Source organism: Scophthalmus maximus, chromosome 7 (assembly GCF_022379125.1).
Source record: "Scophthalmus maximus strain ysfricsl-2021 chromosome 7, ASM2237912v1, whole genome shotgun sequence".
Lineage (NCBI taxonomy): Eukaryota > Metazoa > Chordata > Actinopteri > Pleuronectiformes > Scophthalmidae > Scophthalmus > Scophthalmus maximus.
Genome location: NC_061521.1, coordinates 19,200,667 through 19,220,042, shown reverse-complemented (window position 1 = coordinate 19,220,042; position 19,376 = coordinate 19,200,667). Strand labels below are relative to the sequence as shown.

The 19,376-nt window shown below is 45.2% G+C and overlaps 1 protein-coding gene across 3 annotated transcripts in view; it reads left to right on the top strand.

The window, feature by feature from the left end:
• Positions 1–18,802, top strand: part of rassf7a (Ras association domain family member 7a) — a 32,859-nt gene extending 14,057 nt beyond the window's left edge. For all 3 annotated transcript variants that reach the window (XM_035642834.2, XM_035642833.2, XM_035642832.2), the window contains 5 exons: positions 11,703–11,903; positions 12,655–13,583; positions 16,153–16,327; positions 16,496–16,603; positions 18,497–18,802. In XM_035642834.2, coding sequence (XP_035498727.2) covers positions 11,801–11,903; positions 12,655–13,583; positions 16,153–16,327; positions 16,496–16,603; positions 18,497–18,528 — 1,347 coding nt within the window. In that variant the 5' untranslated portion in view covers positions 11,703–11,800 and the 3' untranslated portion in view covers positions 18,529–18,802. The remainder of the gene's footprint in view (positions 1–11,702; positions 11,904–12,654; positions 13,584–16,152; positions 16,328–16,495; positions 16,604–18,496) is intronic.
• Positions 18,803–19,376: the final 574 nt, after the last annotated feature.

The window sequence follows — 19,376 nt, the reverse complement described above, 5'->3', positions numbered from 1 at the left end:
GTCTGTCTGTCTGTCTGTCTGTCTGTCACTCAGCTCGCATCGCAGGGGAAACAAGTCAAACCATGCACAGCGAGATCTCTCTTGAGATTCTTGATGGAATTTTCAAAGTCATTCTTCATGCTGTGATGACTTAATTTCTCGCAGTCCTTATCGGGAGTGTTTCTCAACTCCTGCAGACGCACCCCGGGCCAGGGGGTAATTGGAAACGCCATAACAGCATGTCGGTGAAATAATATGTTTGCATGTTTGGGTTTGTCATTATTTCTGGGGAAGAGGTTGGCACCACTTTCTCCCCGCTCTGTAAGCTGTCTCCCCTCCTCGTGCGTTGCTCCGTCTACCTCCCTTGCTCGCTCTTGTTCTTTGCCGTGCGTCCTTCCCCCGCCTGTGCAATGTGACGGAAGGCAGCGCCGGGCTCCGCTCATGTCGGATCCATTTGGGATGAAAGCACACCGCGGTGATAAAAGATTGATCTAGTCCTCCTTGCATCACATTCACATCCCTCACACCACTATATCCAAACCAAAGTCAACCCAGTTTTCAATTCATCAAAATCATCTGTACTCCCCTAAGTAAATCATCTTCACTAAGTTCACCGTGGCAAACTTTTTCCTCACAGGATTTTTTTTTTTTAAAGGAAAACATTTAGTTTTTCTTGTGTAGGATGCTGTAGTCAAATACTCATTGATGCAAAGAAAATATCCTCCTTCCTATGAATTTTTCAGCCAGGATTTTTTTTTTCTAAATAGGGCTCTCGCTCCATGTTGTTTTTGTTGTACAAGGAAGGGTAATATGTACTTGGCTAGCAGAACCAGTGAGAGACTGGCATCCGGCCCAGCATATACGCAAGCCTCACTCTACCTGTTGTATCCAAGGAGTCAAAGTCAAACACATCAGACCTGTAGTTTGACAGCTGGAAGGCTGTAATTGCTGAGAGGAGGAAGGGAATTTGGAAAAGGAATTTCATTGTCCCTCTGCTTTTAGATCCAAAGACAGGTGACATTGAAAAGCACCTAAAAGCACTTTTTTTTGTGTTGTAAAACTGTGCCGAACATTTCTGCACTGATCAGAAAACAAGTTTATGTGTTTTGATCCCAGCTGGTGGTTTGATTACCCTTCAGGAAATGTCTTGTTGCCAACTGTTAGGCTTCTCTCTTAAAAAATCTCTGTCTTTATTCGTCCAGCATGTGCGGGTCAGATGTACTCACACAGTGTCCTCACAGAGCTCCGTCTACCTAAGGTGATGTTCCCAATTGAGTCCAGCTGGACGGAAAGTTCACCTGATCGAATGCTGTCACGTCCTGTCAGGGGTGAACTTCCTGTGGCCGTCGTGCGTGTATGCTCCGTCAAACCTGTAGCTTCACATTTCCTGTTCCATTGTAAATGTTTGAAAGCTACTCGCAGGTTAGTTGCGGGGGTTATGGATTCGTCTGTACATCCTTGGCTCTCAGCTCTACCTTGTGTGGTGACTGTAGAACGGTAAACATCTCTGCCAGCCCCCTGGGATTGTCATGTGACTGTGTGCGTGCAAAAACACTCACACACACACAAACACACGCTTGTGTGTGTGAGTGTTTGTGCGCTTAACCATGACTGTGCACGAGTGAGCAGCAGGTTGCTCCCTTGTTCAGTCAGCCATACTGCGTCGACTCTCAGCTCACCCAGCACACAGGGCAGTAAATAACTCGGTGCCTCTGCCAAGGGTCCCGGTCGGATCCAGGAGGGGGGTCAAGACGCCAGTAAGAAAATGTCTGCCTCCCTGCTCAGAACTACTAATTCAACACAACAGACAGGGGAGGAGGGAGAAGAGGCAGGTGGATTTGACAGACTCATCCCTCAAGCTGAGAGGCTTGATGTCAGACCTGTCACTGAATGTAGATGTGTTTGATCAAGCACATAAGGAGCAAAACAAGCACACGGATATGGCGGCTACTGGTGCACAAGTGCACATTGATGAGCAGCAGTGCACATTTGCAGTGGAGCTGGGCAAAACTCATGACATTTGAAGGATGAGTTCTGAGCTTTAGTGATTACAGTGTTAAATGGATCCTTTGTTATGATTGATGATATCGACCAAATACGTATAAGGAGGAAGCCTGATCCATGACAGCATGAAAGTTGGGTGTTGTAGTTTTCTTTTGTAAGGTGGCTGGTTCCAAAAGCAAACAGGTAAAGCTCTCACCTATTCTGTAGCATGTACACGGAATTTATTCAGAGTACAATCTTCACAGGTGAATCTGTGCCACTTAATGTGAACTTGAGTGAGTAGTCGCAGCCTCCATGCTTCCCAAAACTCCAGTAAACAAATAGAGCAAAGCAAACACATTTCATCAGCCGTAGAGATTAACAGATAAGGCATATTCTCAGTGTCAGGTTGCCCGCTTTTCTGTGGTTTCAAGATGCAGTTTGACTCAGACCTGGGCCCTTCTACAAAACCCAGATTCACTGGATTGCCTCGGGGAAAAACCAGGAACCCCGTCAAATGCCCCCTTTCTAGGTTTTGCGTATCGCAAAAATTGGTAATATGGTAAATCTACTTCATGCAACAGTTCAGTCGTCTTCTCTAGTCTTCACTTCATTTTGACCCCCCCCCCCCCCCCCCCCAAACCCCAATTAACAAACACTTGTCTTTGTCCAGCCTCCCCCTCATAACTCCCTCGTCCCGTTTTTGCAGTTCCGAGGGGGGTAACCGACTCTCTCGTATGTAAACAACAGCAGCCAGCCTCTGTCAGTATTAAGCTGTGTGTTTATGCATGTGTATCCATGCCAAAGATCACCACGGTGATCTGGAGTGAGATGGCAGCATTTCTGGTAAAGCGGAGCCTCAGACAGATATACTGTCTTAGGTGCTCCCAGGATACTGGGAATTGGCTATAAATCTGCACCTCGCCCTCCTACCTGTTCCTTACTCATCCTGACTGTCGTCCGTCCGTCCCCCCCCCCCCACATAGACCTGATGGTTACTCCTCCTCAGGATAATGACAGGGGAGAGAGAGTTGTGTGTGACACCCACCCACCCATCACACTATAAATCAGGCTTATCGAGAGGCCCACCCCAGGCCTTGTGATACACATGCAAGAGAAACAGATTCCACCCTTTTTACTTTTTGTAATTAAAAAGGGTGGAATCCCCCCCCCATACAAACCAAATCTCAGCATACACAATGGGATTTTTGCGGAATGAATCTCGTCTTTGCTAAAGAAAAGATAACATCTTATCTGCCTGTGGCAGGATTTTACACGGTCATGCTGCAATAGGTTACTCGAAGGTTGACGAGCCCACAAGAGATTCTTGATCCCTCTTCTCCGTGGGCTGTGTTTACCTGTATCCTCCTCTCTCTCTCTGTCTCCGAGGCCCAGGTATGCTGGCACTCCCTAGGTAAATATTGGGAGGATGTGAGCTGTGAGATGTTTTGCGTAGCTGACTGACCTCAGCAATGGAGTGTGTTAATCTGTACAGCCCGGGGCTTTCTCTTTAACGTCCTGGCCGTCGTTCAAAGAGTGACGCGCCCAGGAACTCATGGGTTTCAGTTTCAAAGTCGAATCAAATCAAATCCAGCGGTGAACGGATTGCGTTGGCCGTCGCAGTAGTTTGTTTAACTGCCCACCTAGTGTTCTGGCATTGGATTGATGTCTTTGGGAGGAAAACCGGGTGGAGTTCTTGACTTTCATCTGTGTAAACATTCATTCAGCAGGATGGATCTGTGTTTCTTTTTAGGTTGGATTCTTGTATTTTTGTTGTAATATAATATTACCACCACAGCCCTGCAGAAGTATGTGCACCTGTGCTGCCACTGGATTGATTACTGCCTCACTGAGAACTGAACTTAAGTCTCGTCTTGTATATCACTGCAGCTCACGACGTGGCAGACTGAGCTGTGTGGATGATGTAAGTCTGAGGCTTTGAGCTCATTTATGTCATTTTTCTTTGCAGCAACACATGGATTTTTTTTTCCCTTAGGCACGCTAATGGCATTATTCCCTTCAACTCAGATGAGGACTAGCAAGTATATGTTGCATCATGGATTGCATGAAATTAAAATATGATGTAAGACTAACACCAGTCTCAGTCACTGGCAAAACAGCCCCCTCCCCACCAATACCTCTACAGTCGAAGGAGTCGCAGCTATATTTGAATTACATTGCAATTAATTTGGATTTAATTATTGAGTAGTGTTTTTAATGTTTCTTCCCTTCTTTGTAGGGTTTGATTTATTATAATTACATGGTTTTTAGTCCTATAGTCCCTTTTTTATTTTGGATTGTGCTTCATGAATGTAAGATGACAAAAAAAGAAGAAGAACAAAAATGCAAGTCAATAATTGATATCAACAGACATGGAAGCGACTTTTAAATTACTAATGAGTTTCGCTTCAAACTTGTGAAGCTGGAGGCCACAGCATTCCCGACTCCTCGTCGACACATTGCACACTCGCATGCGGGGAAATGAGAACGGAGCAACCACGCGTGCACCTGCGAAAATCTCAAACTATAAATAGTGTGTGTTGGTAACTTTAAGGTTACAAATTTTCTCTCATTGACCGTGTAAAATTACTGGGTTCACTACAGTTACACGCCGCTTCAGTCTGAAATTAAGGATCTTCATCAGCCAGTCGGCTGTCTGCCATACAACATATTATTTTGGCTATACGTATATCACGTTTCATATATGGTGTGTACTAACATTTGTGCTGTGCATGATTTTGACTGGGAACAGAGCGATCTCCTCCTTCCCTGGCAAACCTTGCTGAGTCAGTTCGCGAGTGTATTATTACACATGGGTGCCCATCAGCAGTCTTGAGCGCCTTCTTCACCTGGCTCGCCCAACAATACACACTCCTGTGCTCGCAGGGCTCAGCCTGCAGGCACCCAAAACCGCTCATCCTGAGCCGAGCCCTCAGCGGAGGCCAGCTTTGCCCTGGCCTTCCGCGGGCTATGTGCAAATCCTGCATTATCGTTCTCACCATTAGCTGCGAGGCCCTGTGGGCGGATCCATGAGTCAGCGCAAGCAAATTCCTCATCTCTAATGTGCTCGCCTCCGCTCGGGTTTTCCGGGATTGAAACGAGCAAGTGCAGGACGAGCGCCAAACCAGGTACGAGGAAGTGAATGATGTTGTGTGTAAACTATTGTGGCCACAAGCTCATGCGAGTGTGCCTTGTGTGTCAGGGTTGATGGCACAGAATAATGAAAACAAAAACCTACTTTCTAAGGATTGAGATTAAATGAAAAAGGCTCTTCCTCTCTCTCTTCCATTCTGTCTTTTGGCTCCGGCCAGGTTACCATCTGTTTGTGAGTGAGCTCTGCTGGGGATTTATGGTGACTGGGATTTCACACGAGGGCTGTTTAACACAGTGTGACTTTAGCGTTAGTGACAGCCACAGGTGATGGCCAGACTCTGAACGACCCCGTCGAGGCCTGATTCAGATCTACCGGAGTGAAGGACCTTAACCTTTAATCCCTCATCAATCATCAATTATCTACATAGGGATTCCACCGCTTGTATGTTTAGCGATCTATCGGTAAATGGTAGAACAACCACGTTTGTCCAGCTGATCGGAGGTTTGAGCTTGCGACCTTGTTGTGAAAAGTTTGATCTTATTGCAAATACTTGGTGACGCTGCCCATATTTGCCCTTGATTTGGAGGCAAAGATGTCCCCTGTATTAATGAGCCACTGATCCACCCTCATTGAGATTTCACACTTGGACGAGCCAATCATTACAACGGAGAAAGGCTGAAGGTTGCAGCGACACATCCCTGCATGCAAGTATGACGACCAAAGCTTATTAGTGCTGTTTCTGATTCCTTTGCTCTGAGTCATTTGCATGTCAATAGAGTAGGGGCACATTCGGAGGGGGCACATTTTCAAAGAGCTCGTCGGTCACGAGCATTTGGACTTTGTTCCGAGAAATATTTGCCAAATTAATGCACTGTGAAGGAAAAAAAAATGCATTATTCATCAGATGAATAAGAAAACACTAATGCCTGAGACGCCACACAATTCAAATGGTTTTACAAGCACAAATAAAAACACTAGTAACACAGATTTCTTTTTAAAATCAGAGCTACAAAAGTTGTGCGCACACCACAAAAGTGAACAGACAAAATAGATCATCCAGCTGTGACAATTTTCCTACGTTTTACGGCCTTGTCAGATGCTATAAACGCAAATTAAATTGTGTGCGAGAGTTGTGTCAACATTTGACAAGTTTTTAATACTACCCCTCAGATCTTGGATCTAGTTTCCTCATGTGGTCAGCGGGACCACTCCCTGCTGTCTGACCGCAAAACACTGGCACCATGCTGATAATGACTTCTGCATGGGGGTCACGGTGTTTTGGGAGCTGCCAGTGAATCCTGGAGAATGTAGGAAGCACTGCTTTCTTTATCACAGGCCTGGAAGAATCCGTCTGTCCGAGATAAACTCATGAACAGATAAAAACACAAGCCTGGGCTAGGCCCGTCCGTGTTATTGTATCACATAAAGCGTCTCCTGAATTCCTTCTGAATGTGCCCGAGGTCTACGTCGCTCCTGGCTCCTGTGCAGATGTTTGGTAGAGGGATTAGATCAGTTCAGTCCTTCAGGGCAACTTATACTTTTATAAACATTCCTAACATTTTGAAATGAGACATACAAAAATAATGGTGAATATGTTAAAACAAAAACAAAAAAAAGCAATTAAAAAAAGACTTTATTGGGAATTTTTTCAAAGCCCTTGGTCTGTAACTGCTTGCTCATTTTTAATAAGTGTGTGTGTGTGTGTGTGTGTGTGTGTGTGTGTGTGTGTGTGTGTGTGTGTGTGTGTGTGTGTGTGTGTGTGTGTGTGTGTGTGTGTGTGTGTGTGTGTGTGTGTGTGTGTGTGTGTGTGTGTGTGTGTGTGTGTGTGTGTGTGTGTGTGTGTGTGAGAAACAGGACATTAGAAATGTTTCCCTGCTGTGTTATATACTGAGAATACCCATGTGATTCAACACAAGATTTCCACAGAGCGCCAGTTAGGATTACTGAAGCAAAAGGATCATTTTCTACCATTATTAATAATTATTGTGCTCACTGCTGGTCTCAATTACAGGCACATTGGGGACTTTTTTGTGTGTGTGTATTTGGTCTAATTGGTCTTTAAACTGTGCTGGCTTGGTTAAGTGAAACGCTGTATGATGATGAAGGAGGAGGAGGATTAAAGAATGCAAAGCAGGAGGCGAGGGGAGGAACAAAAGAAGGTATCTGTTTTGCCTTTTATTAGTTTTATCCGTGGTAAATGTGCGGACACAGCGGAATGGTGGTAAAAGCTGGCACGGCGCAAGTGTGGCAGACGACCCAGCGATGCCAGAGGGCCACAAAAGAGACAACGCTGTCTGCCGAGTGTGGAACCAGCACAATGGTGGTGTCTCTGCAGTGCAGATGAGACCAGGGCTGCTCGGTGCCAGCGTGTTCACTGGCTCTCCGAGTGTCTGTGTGTCCCTGCCAACCTGGAGCAGAGTGGCACTGAGGGCACAGCTTCTCCCGGCACTGTTCATTGTCCTCTAACAGCAATGTCTAAGCTATTATGTACACTTTAACCAGCCTGGGCCAGGGTCTCCTTTTCCTCTGCTGATACTGTTAGGGATTGCTGTTTGTCTAAACTTGGGGGGGTTCAGATCTGGGGTGATCAGTGTGTGACGTGTACACTCTTTGCCCTTTACTCCTGCCATTGTTCCTCATACTTCTGTCGCTGCAGAGATAGCACGTTAATTGCGCGAGCTGCAACAACCTCTCGTAAAGATAGGCCTAAATGGTCTGTCTGCTTGCAAACGCACGTGAAAACACAAGCTTTGTACAACACATGCACCCAACCCTTGACCATTACACTAGTATGTCATGGTATTGTGCCCTTCCACGTCAGCGCATACACACATACTCACACAATACACACCCGGTGCTCTTTACGTAGCCTCAGGTGTTGTGAAACTACAGTCCATTAATACACTTGGAATTTTTTCTGATCTCTGACTCTTTTCACTGCATGTCCCCCCCCCCCAAGCTCCTTGTGAAATGAATCATACAGGAAGATCTGGGATAAGGGCGTGTCTGTCCAGCTGCGCGAATACTTGTGCGTTCGTGCTTGTGCGTACAAAGTGTGGGTGTGAATTCTGGTGTTGGAAAAAAACAAAAGTGGAGAGTTAGGTTGTTCCACATGTCTCCCAACAATTCTTGTCGGAGCCAAATGTCATGCGTTTGTTTTCTAAATTAAGAAATTAAGTCTTATCCATTGATACGGGAAAAAATATCCACAGATGTTTCTTCTCAAGCCCTGTGCGCTGACTTTTTTTGTGTGCAAGATATGTGGTAATATTTGGCAGAACGGAAGCTTCTCTGTGCCCAGCTGGTTCATGGGTTCACAGCCCCGGCGCAGGTTGCTCAGACAGAGTGGCACACGGAACAAGCTGAATCATGCCCTGCTCATCTGCAGGCCTGCGATGCTAACTGCTTCTGCCTCGAGTCGAATGCACGGAGGAGCTCGGGGCTGTTGACGAGAGACAGACAGACAGGGGGACAGACAGGGTGATGAAAGACGCAAAGCGGGTTAGCCGGATGGGTGAGCGATGATAAGAGGAGAAAGAGAGGGAATCACTGCTCTTTCTCTTACTTTATCAGCCAGCATTTTTTTCTCTCCCTTTCTCATTTGCTGTCTCACTTTACTGTCTTTCTGTCTCCTCCTTTTATCCTGTACAGTGGGACTAGTCTGTTTTATTTAATCAGCTCAGCAGACGTGGATATGGATGTGCTTGTGTTGTCGTTTGGAGTGGGATTTGATTGTGCATTTTCTTGATTTCTTCTTTTGAGGAAACACGCAACAGACATGTTTCAGAGTTTCATCTGAAACTGTTGCTTAGGGCGGGCGGGGCACGGGTGAAAGTAAAGATGGGGGTTAAGGGGTGTGACCTGAGGTAAACGGGGTGTGGTGGTGGTGTGACGCTGTGGAGTGCTAACATGTGGATGAAATTATGAGTTTTTTGGATAATCTTAGTGGTTTTGGATTAGGATGGGCGTGTGCCTGCAGTGACTCAGTGAATATTCTCAAAGCAGTCTGCAGCCTTCGCCTTTCCACAACATTTGCATGTTTGACTCTAACATGCAAACATTTTTGGCTCGGGATCAAGCTAATTTCTTGATAGCGGATGTGTTGATCAGCTTCCGCAATTTTACGAACATTATCTATTTCATTCTCTCGCCTGGCTAAACATTTCACAAGCAGTTTAAAGGTCCTTCTCCCGTGTCTGTATTTCAGTGAGAAGTCGCACAGGTCTCCCTGAGCTGCACTGAGAGAAAATGAGCTGGGTCAGGCAGGCGGATGTCTGCAACGGAGAGAATAGACAGCAACCTGAGACTCACATGGCCTGTTTGTTTCCTGTTAGTGCAGATTATCACATTTCAACAGCCAGGAGGGACAGAGGAACTGGCATCATGGGAGGGTGACATTCTTAGCTGGGAGATGTTTGCAATGTTTGTGTTTCTCGTTTAATGTGATTGCTGCGGTACGTACTAAACCTTCAGGTTAGGAGCTGTCTGCCTAAGTTTGCTTGTATATAAAGTACAAATAGCATTAACTCAATTTAAGTTGGACCTAATGCTATGCAGGCATGTATTTGACCAAAATGTCAAGAGTTCAACCTTCCGTTTGAGCTCCTGTAACTCTAAACATTTTTCTCACCAAGGTAAGAAGTTGCTTTTGCTTAAGTCAAGTTTGGTGCACGTCTGCGAGGTAGCATTCCAGTGCAGACTTAAACCTGTTAAACTATATAAATATCCATACAATATTAATATTAATATAACACCATAACATAAAGTACTTGACTTTCAATTCAATTTAAATGAGCCTTATTGGCACGAAAGCTGCAAAAACAATGTTTGCAAAGCTTTGAAGTTCACAATAACCGTTTACAGATGACAAAACAACACCATTTACAGTATAGTGTGTGTGTGCCAATTTTGGGCTGTCAAAAGTTGAATTTACTGAATTGAATTAGTTAAAACAAATGCTCCTTATTTCATTAAATTATTTACTTTTTGGAATGAAGCAATACTTTGCTTACTCTGTGACTCAGTTGACTTTAATTATGTATTACATCACAGAGCACTTTGTGTCCTCTGGAAGAGAAAAATGTTGACGTCTCTGCTGTGTTGGAAGTCTCCGCTGTTGGCTTTTGAGACGCACTCCCTTTGTCATATCGAGTTTCTCTCCAAATGAAATCAACTCAAAAGAATTTTTACCACATGTGACTACCCCCCCCCCCCCCCCCCTTGTTTCCTGTGATCTATCTCGTTCTGCAGGTTCAATCTCTTGAGCTGTCGTGCCGTCATTCCCTCTGGGGTCACGTCGCCATTGCTTTGTGTCGCTGTTGCCACATCAGACGTGGCTGTTGCTCCCCAGCAGAGTTTGTGTTTGGCGTCCAAACAGCAATGCAGTGGTGGTGGTGGTGGTGGTGGTGCGGGGCGGCCAGGTCAGCAGCAGAGGAGGGGCAGGGCGAGGGCTTTGTTAAGAAAAGCAGGAATTCTTCCGGCTGGCAGATGAAGTCAGTGCATTCCTCCAAAGCAGCTCCCTATAGGCAGCCAGTGGAGCAGAGCCAGGCACTGAATGAGGGGCAAGATAATAGTGGGGCTCAGCATTGAAACACCTCCCATTGAGAACCGGAGAGAGACGGCCGGAAAGAGAGCACCATCTGTCTGACTGTGGGTGAAGAGTTGTCTTTTTGCTCACTTAGGCTACAAACTTTCGTTCGCTGTGCCAAGTTCCACAGATAATCCCACCACTGCCCGAGGCGTTTCACTTTTTATGAGCACTGCGGTATTTTATTACCTTGTTTTGAAGCTTAGCTGTTGAAAGTACAGACAAGGCAGAGTGAGCACTGAACATAATGATATTATTTTAGGTTAAAGCTGCTGCCCGGACGTGTGTTAGGCTACCTGCTGGTCTGCTCTCTGAAATTTGATGAGACCCAATTCCCTGGTCCTGCTGAGGCGGATCAAACTAAGTGACACAAACATACACAGACACACACACACACACACACACACACAAACACACACGTACACACACTTGTTCTGTCTCTCCCGCTACGTTTCTATGAATTCCTTCCCGCACAAACACACTCTCCCCAAACATAGACACACTTGAGCTGCTCCACTTTCCCTGTCCGTTCCCCTCGGCAGTAAGCTATCATAACGGCTTTGAAGGAGGGCAGCCGAGCGTTTAATTGGGTTACAGATTGGCATTTATGCTCCCTGGTCCACCAGATACTGCCGCCGTTCTTAACTAACCACTAGGAACATGACAAAATGCTACGCCGCTCTACCCGTCAGCTGCTAGAGTTAAAATTTACGATTCAACACGTTTGACGTCAGTTCTGTTTTGGTGTGGAAACTGGCATTTCAGCAAAATGACGTTCGAGTCAAGGCTCCTACGCACAAGGTTGCCATGTACCTGTATGTGGCCACCACTGCTTCCAGTGCCTTTTGTTTAGGTTCACAACAGGTTGTCCTACGTTTGGGCGAAATTTAATTACGATCTTAAACTCCGAGAGATCACAACTTTTGTTTTGTACTTTCAGTTTTCGTAGGCTGATTTTTTTCAAAGCCTTTTTTTTTTTTTCTTCGTCCACAAAAGTCCAACTACGAAGTGAAATCTGACCTCTGAATTCCTCTTGTCTCCACTGTTCATCTCTTGCAGAGCTAGTGCCATGCAGTGTTGACCTGAATCAAGCCGAGCTGAAGTGATCTGTTTTTTGAGGACCGTCTCACCATCTCACCTGCCCCGCCTGGTCCCAGATGGAGCTAAAAGTGTGGGTGGACGGAGTGGTGCGGGTGGTATGCGGTCTGTCTGAGGAGACGTCCTGCCAGGATGTGGTCATTGCTCTGGCACAGGCCATTGGTGAGTATCTCAAACTCTGAAATCATTGTGTCATCCTTTGGTCATACCAGCATCCAAGCTGTTGTTGGACGGTTTATCTCTAAGACCTTAAGTGAATAGATAACAGCCCTACGATGAAATTTTGATGCGGACAAAAACCAGAGTTCTTGCACATGCCAAGGTTGTAGCAATCCTGTTCTGCACTCAGCTTTTTATTCTCCATTGACCCAAATGTGGTACACTGCTGGGTCCGTTTAGACTCTGTCCTGGTATCCTGCGGCTCTGCTCGTGCTGTATGATGCAGCAGCATTGAACAACATGCAGATTTAGCACTCCGCTCCGTCTATGAGTGAGCTGCCTGCCAAGTCATCGGGGAGGGTTTGTCCTAATTTCAAGGTCCTTGTGGAAACTTGGAAGTTATTTGAAAATTTTTCACATGTTGTGTGAGTCTTACGCAGCAGCCTTTAATTCCAGCCCTCAGAGGCAGAGATATAGAAGCATCAGCATCATTATAATGTGTCTGATGTCATCTGTTCGCATGTCATCACTTGCGTAGAACCAGTGGGAGGAGTCAGACCCACTGTTTAAATTATACTGAAGAAGGAAAAGGTCTTTCACAAGTAACTCATCAACAAACCTGACTATATATATATATATATATATATATATATATATATATAATACATTTCCTGAAAAAGGATTATCGTGCAGCTTTTGTTGTTTTGTGATGTTCACTTGCACTCACTCTGTCTCTCTCTGTCTCTGTCCCAAGGTCAGACAGGCCGGTACGTTCTGATCCAGCGTCTCAGGGATACAGAGAGGCAGCTGCTGGCCACAGAGAAGCCTCTGGAGTCTCTGGCCAAGTTAGGCCAGCATGGCAGCGAAGTCCAGTTCTTTCTCCGGCGCACTGGCCCGAGCAGCACTGACGGACCTGGCTCGAAACAAGACAGACCGAGTCCGCTTCCGTTGACCAAGCACCCTGAGCCAGAGCCTTCGAAACGTAGCCAGCCTAAGAAAGCACTCACCTTTAACCTGGGGCCATCCACGTCTCCTAGAACCAAAGCCAAACAGTTTAAGAGGTCTCCACGGGACTCTCCGGAACAGAGAGCCTCTCCATCCCCTTCTCCCAGCCCCGTGTCCCCTCATGTGCCATCTCCCTCCCCGTCACCACCCATAGGTCCATCCAAAGAGGAAGTCTTTAGGAAAGTTCTCCAGCAACAGGAGAGACTTAGGGCCATGGAAACCCAACTAGAAGCACTAGAGAAGGACTCGCATACCTGGGATCGTCCCTACCCATCCCCTTGTCCCTCTCCAGTCTCTGACACTCGTCTACAAGAGGAGGTGGACACTCTTGAGCAAGTGATGCGGAGGAACCAGGCCGAGCTCGCTCACGAGCAGTACTGGGAGGAGGAGCTTCAGGCAGAGGGGGAAAAAGAGCGAGGGATGAGGAGGAAGCTGGGGGAGCTCCATGCCAAGTTGGACGACTGCGGACGACGGCTCCACGAATTCTCGGTCCGCTCCGCTCAGCTCGAGCAAGAGATCCAGCGGGAAAGCCAGGCAGAGGGGGCAGCCAACGTGCCCGAGGAGTCCCTCGACGCCGTGGCGACAGAGCTCCAGAGCCGGGAGAGGCAAGGCTCGGAGCTGGAGCAGAAGCTTTCTGAGACTGACAAGGCTATGGGGAAGGCAGAGTCTCTGCTGCAGGTAAGGAGAGAGGTCACGGTTCTGGAGAGAGGGCTGTAAAGCATCAGCCCACGTGTTTGCCATTTGAAGGGTGTAGAGCAGACCCTCTTGTAGCCATATACTGTAAAACCTGTATCCCTCTCCTACCGACACACTGCAGCAGACACAGCACAGAGACACTCACGAAAAGGAAACATGATTTATTGTCATTTTTTCATATAGAAATAATTATTAAAAGGAATTAGGATGACATGAATTCTGTACACTCATATCCTACCCTGTATGAATATGTTTTATCGTCTGACAAATTATATACAGAGCTGGTTTGGCAGATATCGTCCTGTGTGCATGTTCTGAACACATTGTTACGTATGGTGTTTATATTACATTGACATGTATCTTGTTCTTTGTACACTGTGGAAAAAAGAATCAGATTAAAGGAGGATTGACTGGTAGTACACAAACCCCAATTTATTGTATCTACTCAGCTTCAACTTATCATAGTTTATGTTGTGTTATCATTGTTTGTTCACGTTTGGTGGGTGTCATGGATGCAGTTGTATCAATAAAAGCTTAAATCCAGTTTGAATTGAAACTTCTATGAGTTTCCTCATATTCCAGAAGAAACCCGAGACGCTGGTATCCACCTCATGGAACTGATGCAGTCTGGTTTCAGCCAGGGGACTGAAGAAAAGTCATTGTAGTGTAGTCGCAGGCGTCGTGAACGTAGACTTTATGGACTGAAAGATCCATCGAATCCAATTCTCAATCTACTAGGTTCCAAATGATATCAAAATGGCCGCAAAATACGTTTTATCACAACGATAAGTTAAGTTGCTTTTGGGGAACGTGTCTGACTTTGACGGTGAACCCAAAGAGATTAAGTGCTTGGTTGATGGGACAGAGAAAACAGGGACAGTTTGTCATGATCAATTTTCCAATCATATAGAAATCAATCCGCTACAGAACAGAGGTTGTTAGATTTCGTTTTTTTACGTCCGCACCAATGTAACAAAAAACCACATCATAACATGTAACCGACAGTCTTTTAAGTGTTTACGATATGAAAGTAAGCACAGAGGCAGATTGCCGCCAAGCAGTTATTGTTCCGGAGGAAATGCGATGCTTTTATTTCCAGTAAATAACATGTTTTGCCGGTAACACGATGCAGTATAGTAAACTCCATAGTCCATAGTACTAGAGAGGGGCTTTGATGTCTTGCGGCGTCAGTCATTAGCGAGCTGAACTGTTCGAAGCTGCCAGACGAGTGTTTTGAGGTGTAGGTGGCGACGAACATTCCTGTCATTAGGCTAATGGAGGCAGAGCTGCAGGTGTTAACTGCCTCAGCAGACAACCTCAGTCCAACATCAATTACACGTATACACAAACACACACACACACACACACACACACACACACACACACACACACACACACACACGGGTACATGGGCTGGGGGCCGCTTCAGCTTCCTGAGCTGTGTGCAGACACATTGATTTAAGCACAAATGGATTGTCGATTTAAGACAGATTGAGTGTCCTGTTTGTGAACATCCGAGTTTAATCTGTGGGCGCAAAAGGGGGAGATTCGCCACTGTCTCGGTGGAGGATCTCAAGTCCCATCTTTCCAATAATTAGAGCTGATGGATATCTCTCCCCCCCTTGACTTGTGGTCGGTAAAGACATCTTTGAAAGGGCTGCGGGCAAATCAGCATCCATCTCTCTTAAGAATGCCACGGGCGGCTGAAATCTGACGGAACCAGAAAACTGCTGATGGCAGTTGTGCAACTTCAATTGTGGCCTGATGGTGTGATGGTGTCAAGTACTTTGAGGATAGACTTGTAGCCTCTCCTGCCCCCTTGTGGTGAATGGTCCACTTGTGATAGTAATGTCAGCTACAGGGAGGATAAAGTAGTTCTTTATAGATGTATTGATAAAATTGCATTCAAATTTTGCACAGCAGAACTACAGAGGAGATTATTTATTTTCTTTTGCATTTCGAGAATAAAGTCAAAACTAAATCACAAGAAGATTATTTTTTGCATTCCAAGAATGAAGTTGAAATGTTGAGAATAAAGATGAAATATCAAATCCAGATCCAACAACTGACGGCTGTGTTAGCTCTCAGTGTTCCGTCTTTCCAGGCTTGTGGGGTTTCTCCCTCTGAACAGATGCAGTTTTCGGCACAATCTCTTCAAAGACCTAACACTGTTTACAAAGAGAATGTCCTTGTCACTAATACTAACTCTGAAGAATAATATCTCCAGTTCATCTACACAATGCATTTTGTGGAGGTAGGCGTGCACTAACTTTATTTGTCTGATATAATCTTTATAATCTTTATTCTTGAACTTTGAAGTTTATCCTCAACATTTCGACTTTATCCTCGAAATGCACAATGGACAAAAAAAACCTTCCTCCTCTCATTTTTTCCCCTCATCCCTGGCACTAATACTCTTCCGTACCATTTTCATATTTCGTCCGCACTTCTGTTTCACAGGCTCCAGTGTTCAGCAATTCAGCAGTGAATTTTCTCAGTTGTCCTCGCCGTCGCTTTTCCTCACCTATTCGTGTTCTTTTTTCTGTCTCAGGCCAAACAGGAGGAGCTGGAGGAGCTGAACAAGGAGCTGCGGCAGTGTAACCTGCAGCAGTTCATTCAGCAGACAGGTGTCCTGCCCGGGCACACGCACTCACGCACAGAGCTCCAGGAGCAACTAGAGCAGCTAGAACTAGCACATCTGCTGCAAGATGGATACAGGAACGGAAGTACGCAAACGAACAAAGCAAAAAATAAAGCGTTGTATTGAATACTAGACGTTTAGAGACTGATTGCTTGCTTTCTAATCATATTTGGTCTCTCTCTCTCTCTCTCTCTCTCTCTCTCTCTCTCTCTCTCTCTCTCTCTCTCTCTCTCTCTCTCTCTCTCTCTCTCAGGCCGCAGTGCAACTCCAGTGGAGTCGCCACCTCGCCCCACTGCCAAGCAGTTCCTGGGACATCCACGCAACCTGCAAAACCCTCTAGTGTCCAGTCTCAACCCTGAGGGTGTGTATGTGTGAGACCCTGCTGCTTCCCAAGTCCATCCCGCTCTGCTCTGCTCCTCTCCTGCCCTGCCCATCCCCGGGTCCCAGAACCCTCCCCCCAATACTCTCTACCCCATCTTGATTTTTGTTTTTGGTGTTGGGAAGTGGAAGCATCTGTATGGTGGAGGTCCTCGCTATTTTCTGCTGAACAGACTTCTCTTCTGCATATAACTCCCTGTCTCCTGCTAATTTGCATCCCCTGATTTCTTTAACGGTTGATTTAATCTGAATATAATCTTCCATACTCCTCTCTCTCCATCTTATCACATGCTCCTTCTTTCTTTAATGCTCTGGGTCTATCTGTCCTCTACTCCCTGCTCCTCCTCCTCCTCTCAGCGTTTGCTTCTGGACTAACAGTAGCTGCTTCTGCATCTGGGAACTTGCTCCTTATCCCCCCTCCCCCTCTGTAGTACAGAGTTGCCTTCCCACCCTAAAGTCAACAGTCGTCTGCCGACAGCTGCTTTTCCCCATATCTCCGTGTAACACATTGATCGCCCTGGGAATGACTGTGGCAGACATTGTGATTGTACCCCTGCATTTTGTTTTTATACCGTGACATGGAAAGATACGAGACCAATGTCGTTTCAGTTTGCCTTTTTATGTATGGATACGGTTTAAAATGGGAGGGGGGTTGTATCTATACAATGCCTTGTACTTTGGTGACGCTTGACTTCCAAATAGCAAGACCCTTTCTTTTAGAGGACTCTGCAAAAAAAAAAAGAATGGGAAAGTATTGCACTGTCCCATTCTTTTCCTGTGTGAAGCCTTGGCCCTTGTCTGCGGACAGAGAAATGTATCCTTCTGTTTTCTTTCTGCTCCCGCTTAAAGAACAACTTATTTTCGGAGCGTCTGCTTTTGCCAAGCGTTGTGTTACAAGAATGGATACATTTTGAAGGTAGTGCCACAGGGCCGTGGTTTTGCTGCAGTATTTTTTTCTTTTCCTCCACTGGGTTTGGATGCGTCTGGTGTCTTTTGCTGTCATCACACTTAACGTTTTGACCTGTCACGACCTGCATCAGGCCTCAGTGTTCCGTTGACTGAGGAAGATCTTACTTAACCTGAGTCCAAATAACAAACAAAAGAGACGCTGTCCTCAGCGCTTCGTCTTCTCTAGTTATTCACAATCGACCAATCCAAAACCACCTCAACCAATATTTACTGTATCTTGAGCACTTATATATATGTTTTATGTTGACAGGTCAAGGTGACGTGCTTGGCATTTGTACTTTCTTCTTACCGTCTGCAGTGTGGTGTTTTCTACGTGGGGACTGTACAGCGACCTCTTCACTCACAAAAATATTCAGGCCTAATATTTGATAATTATGTATTTGAATTGCATGTAAAAATGTCCATACATTTGGATTGCACACTGGAAGACTGAAATGTATGTAGTAATTCTAATAATCACAATGTGTTTTAAATACACAATAACCAGATTTATATATTTAAAATCAATGATCCAATTTGTTTCAAAATTCGCTAGAACCCGGTTCATGTGTTCAATATTAATAAAGCTGGTTTGTTTGGAATCACATTAGGTTTATTAGTTTGTTTATGTTAAACCTGTCTAGTCCAAATTAATGGAAATTTAATATAAAATGCAATAAAATACATACATTTTTTAAATTAGGCCCTAAATATTTTTGTGAGTGTTGCTTTTGGATTGACAGAATTGTCAGAATGATTTTCCTGACTACAAGACAGATAACTGTTCTTGTGTCAGCTTGTGTTTCTCCATAGGCTTGTGTGCATAATATCTCCGTAGAGCCAGGTCTCTCTCCTGCTGTGTCTTAGCAGAAAAAGTGTTTTTCCAAACAAAGGGATCATCACCCCCACTTATTTTTGTGTCTTGCAGTCCTGACATCCCGAGAGTCGTCATGGAGATAAATCCTTGGACCCCAGGGCCAGGGGGAAAACTTGTTCACTGTTCTGTCACCGTCACCTCGTATCTGACCATTTCTTTGTAACTCTTTCTTCGATCTACCATGGTATACATACTGTTTATACATAAGACAAATATATTTACAGAGTTTTTTTTTCTACTCTAAACACTGCAATGTATCTGTATGAAATGTAAAATAATTTAGAAAACCTTTTATCTAGAGAAATTATTACCATTACTATGTATTTAAATATAATAAAAAATGTGTATTGTGTTTTAGATAATCTTGCGTGGAGTGGTTTTTTTTAAAAATACCTTGTTTATGGATTCATATTTAATTATAATTCTTTTTTAAAATGACAAATGAGCTCCCAGTGGATCCCTGCAGTAAATAATTAACACCAGTGTGCACTTTCTCAAAAAATGACAGTGCCATGAAGCTCCTATGTGAAATGCATCATGAATATATTATTGGTGATGCAATATGCATGCTCTCCTCCTCGCTGCGATGCAGTGCGGCCGTTTCTGGGCATTTTAAATCTGAAAATTCACGTGGCTAATTGAAAGTTCACCGAGTGCATCCTCGGGTGCAGAGGCGAATGTGGCAAACGTCCTGGCACCGCAGCTTCTGCTGTCATGGGTAATGTAAGTATAAAGACACGAGAGGGACGACAGACTGGTGAGCATTTCAGATGCCTGGATAACTGTTATGTAACTGTATAGTTCCTCGCATGTTCGTGCTATCAGTGCAAGTCTCTTTCTTGCCACTAGAAGACATCTGTTTTCTGAACACTGTGGAGTCCCCCCTCCTGTTCTATCTCTCTTTAAAATTACTGTTTCATTATATTCTATA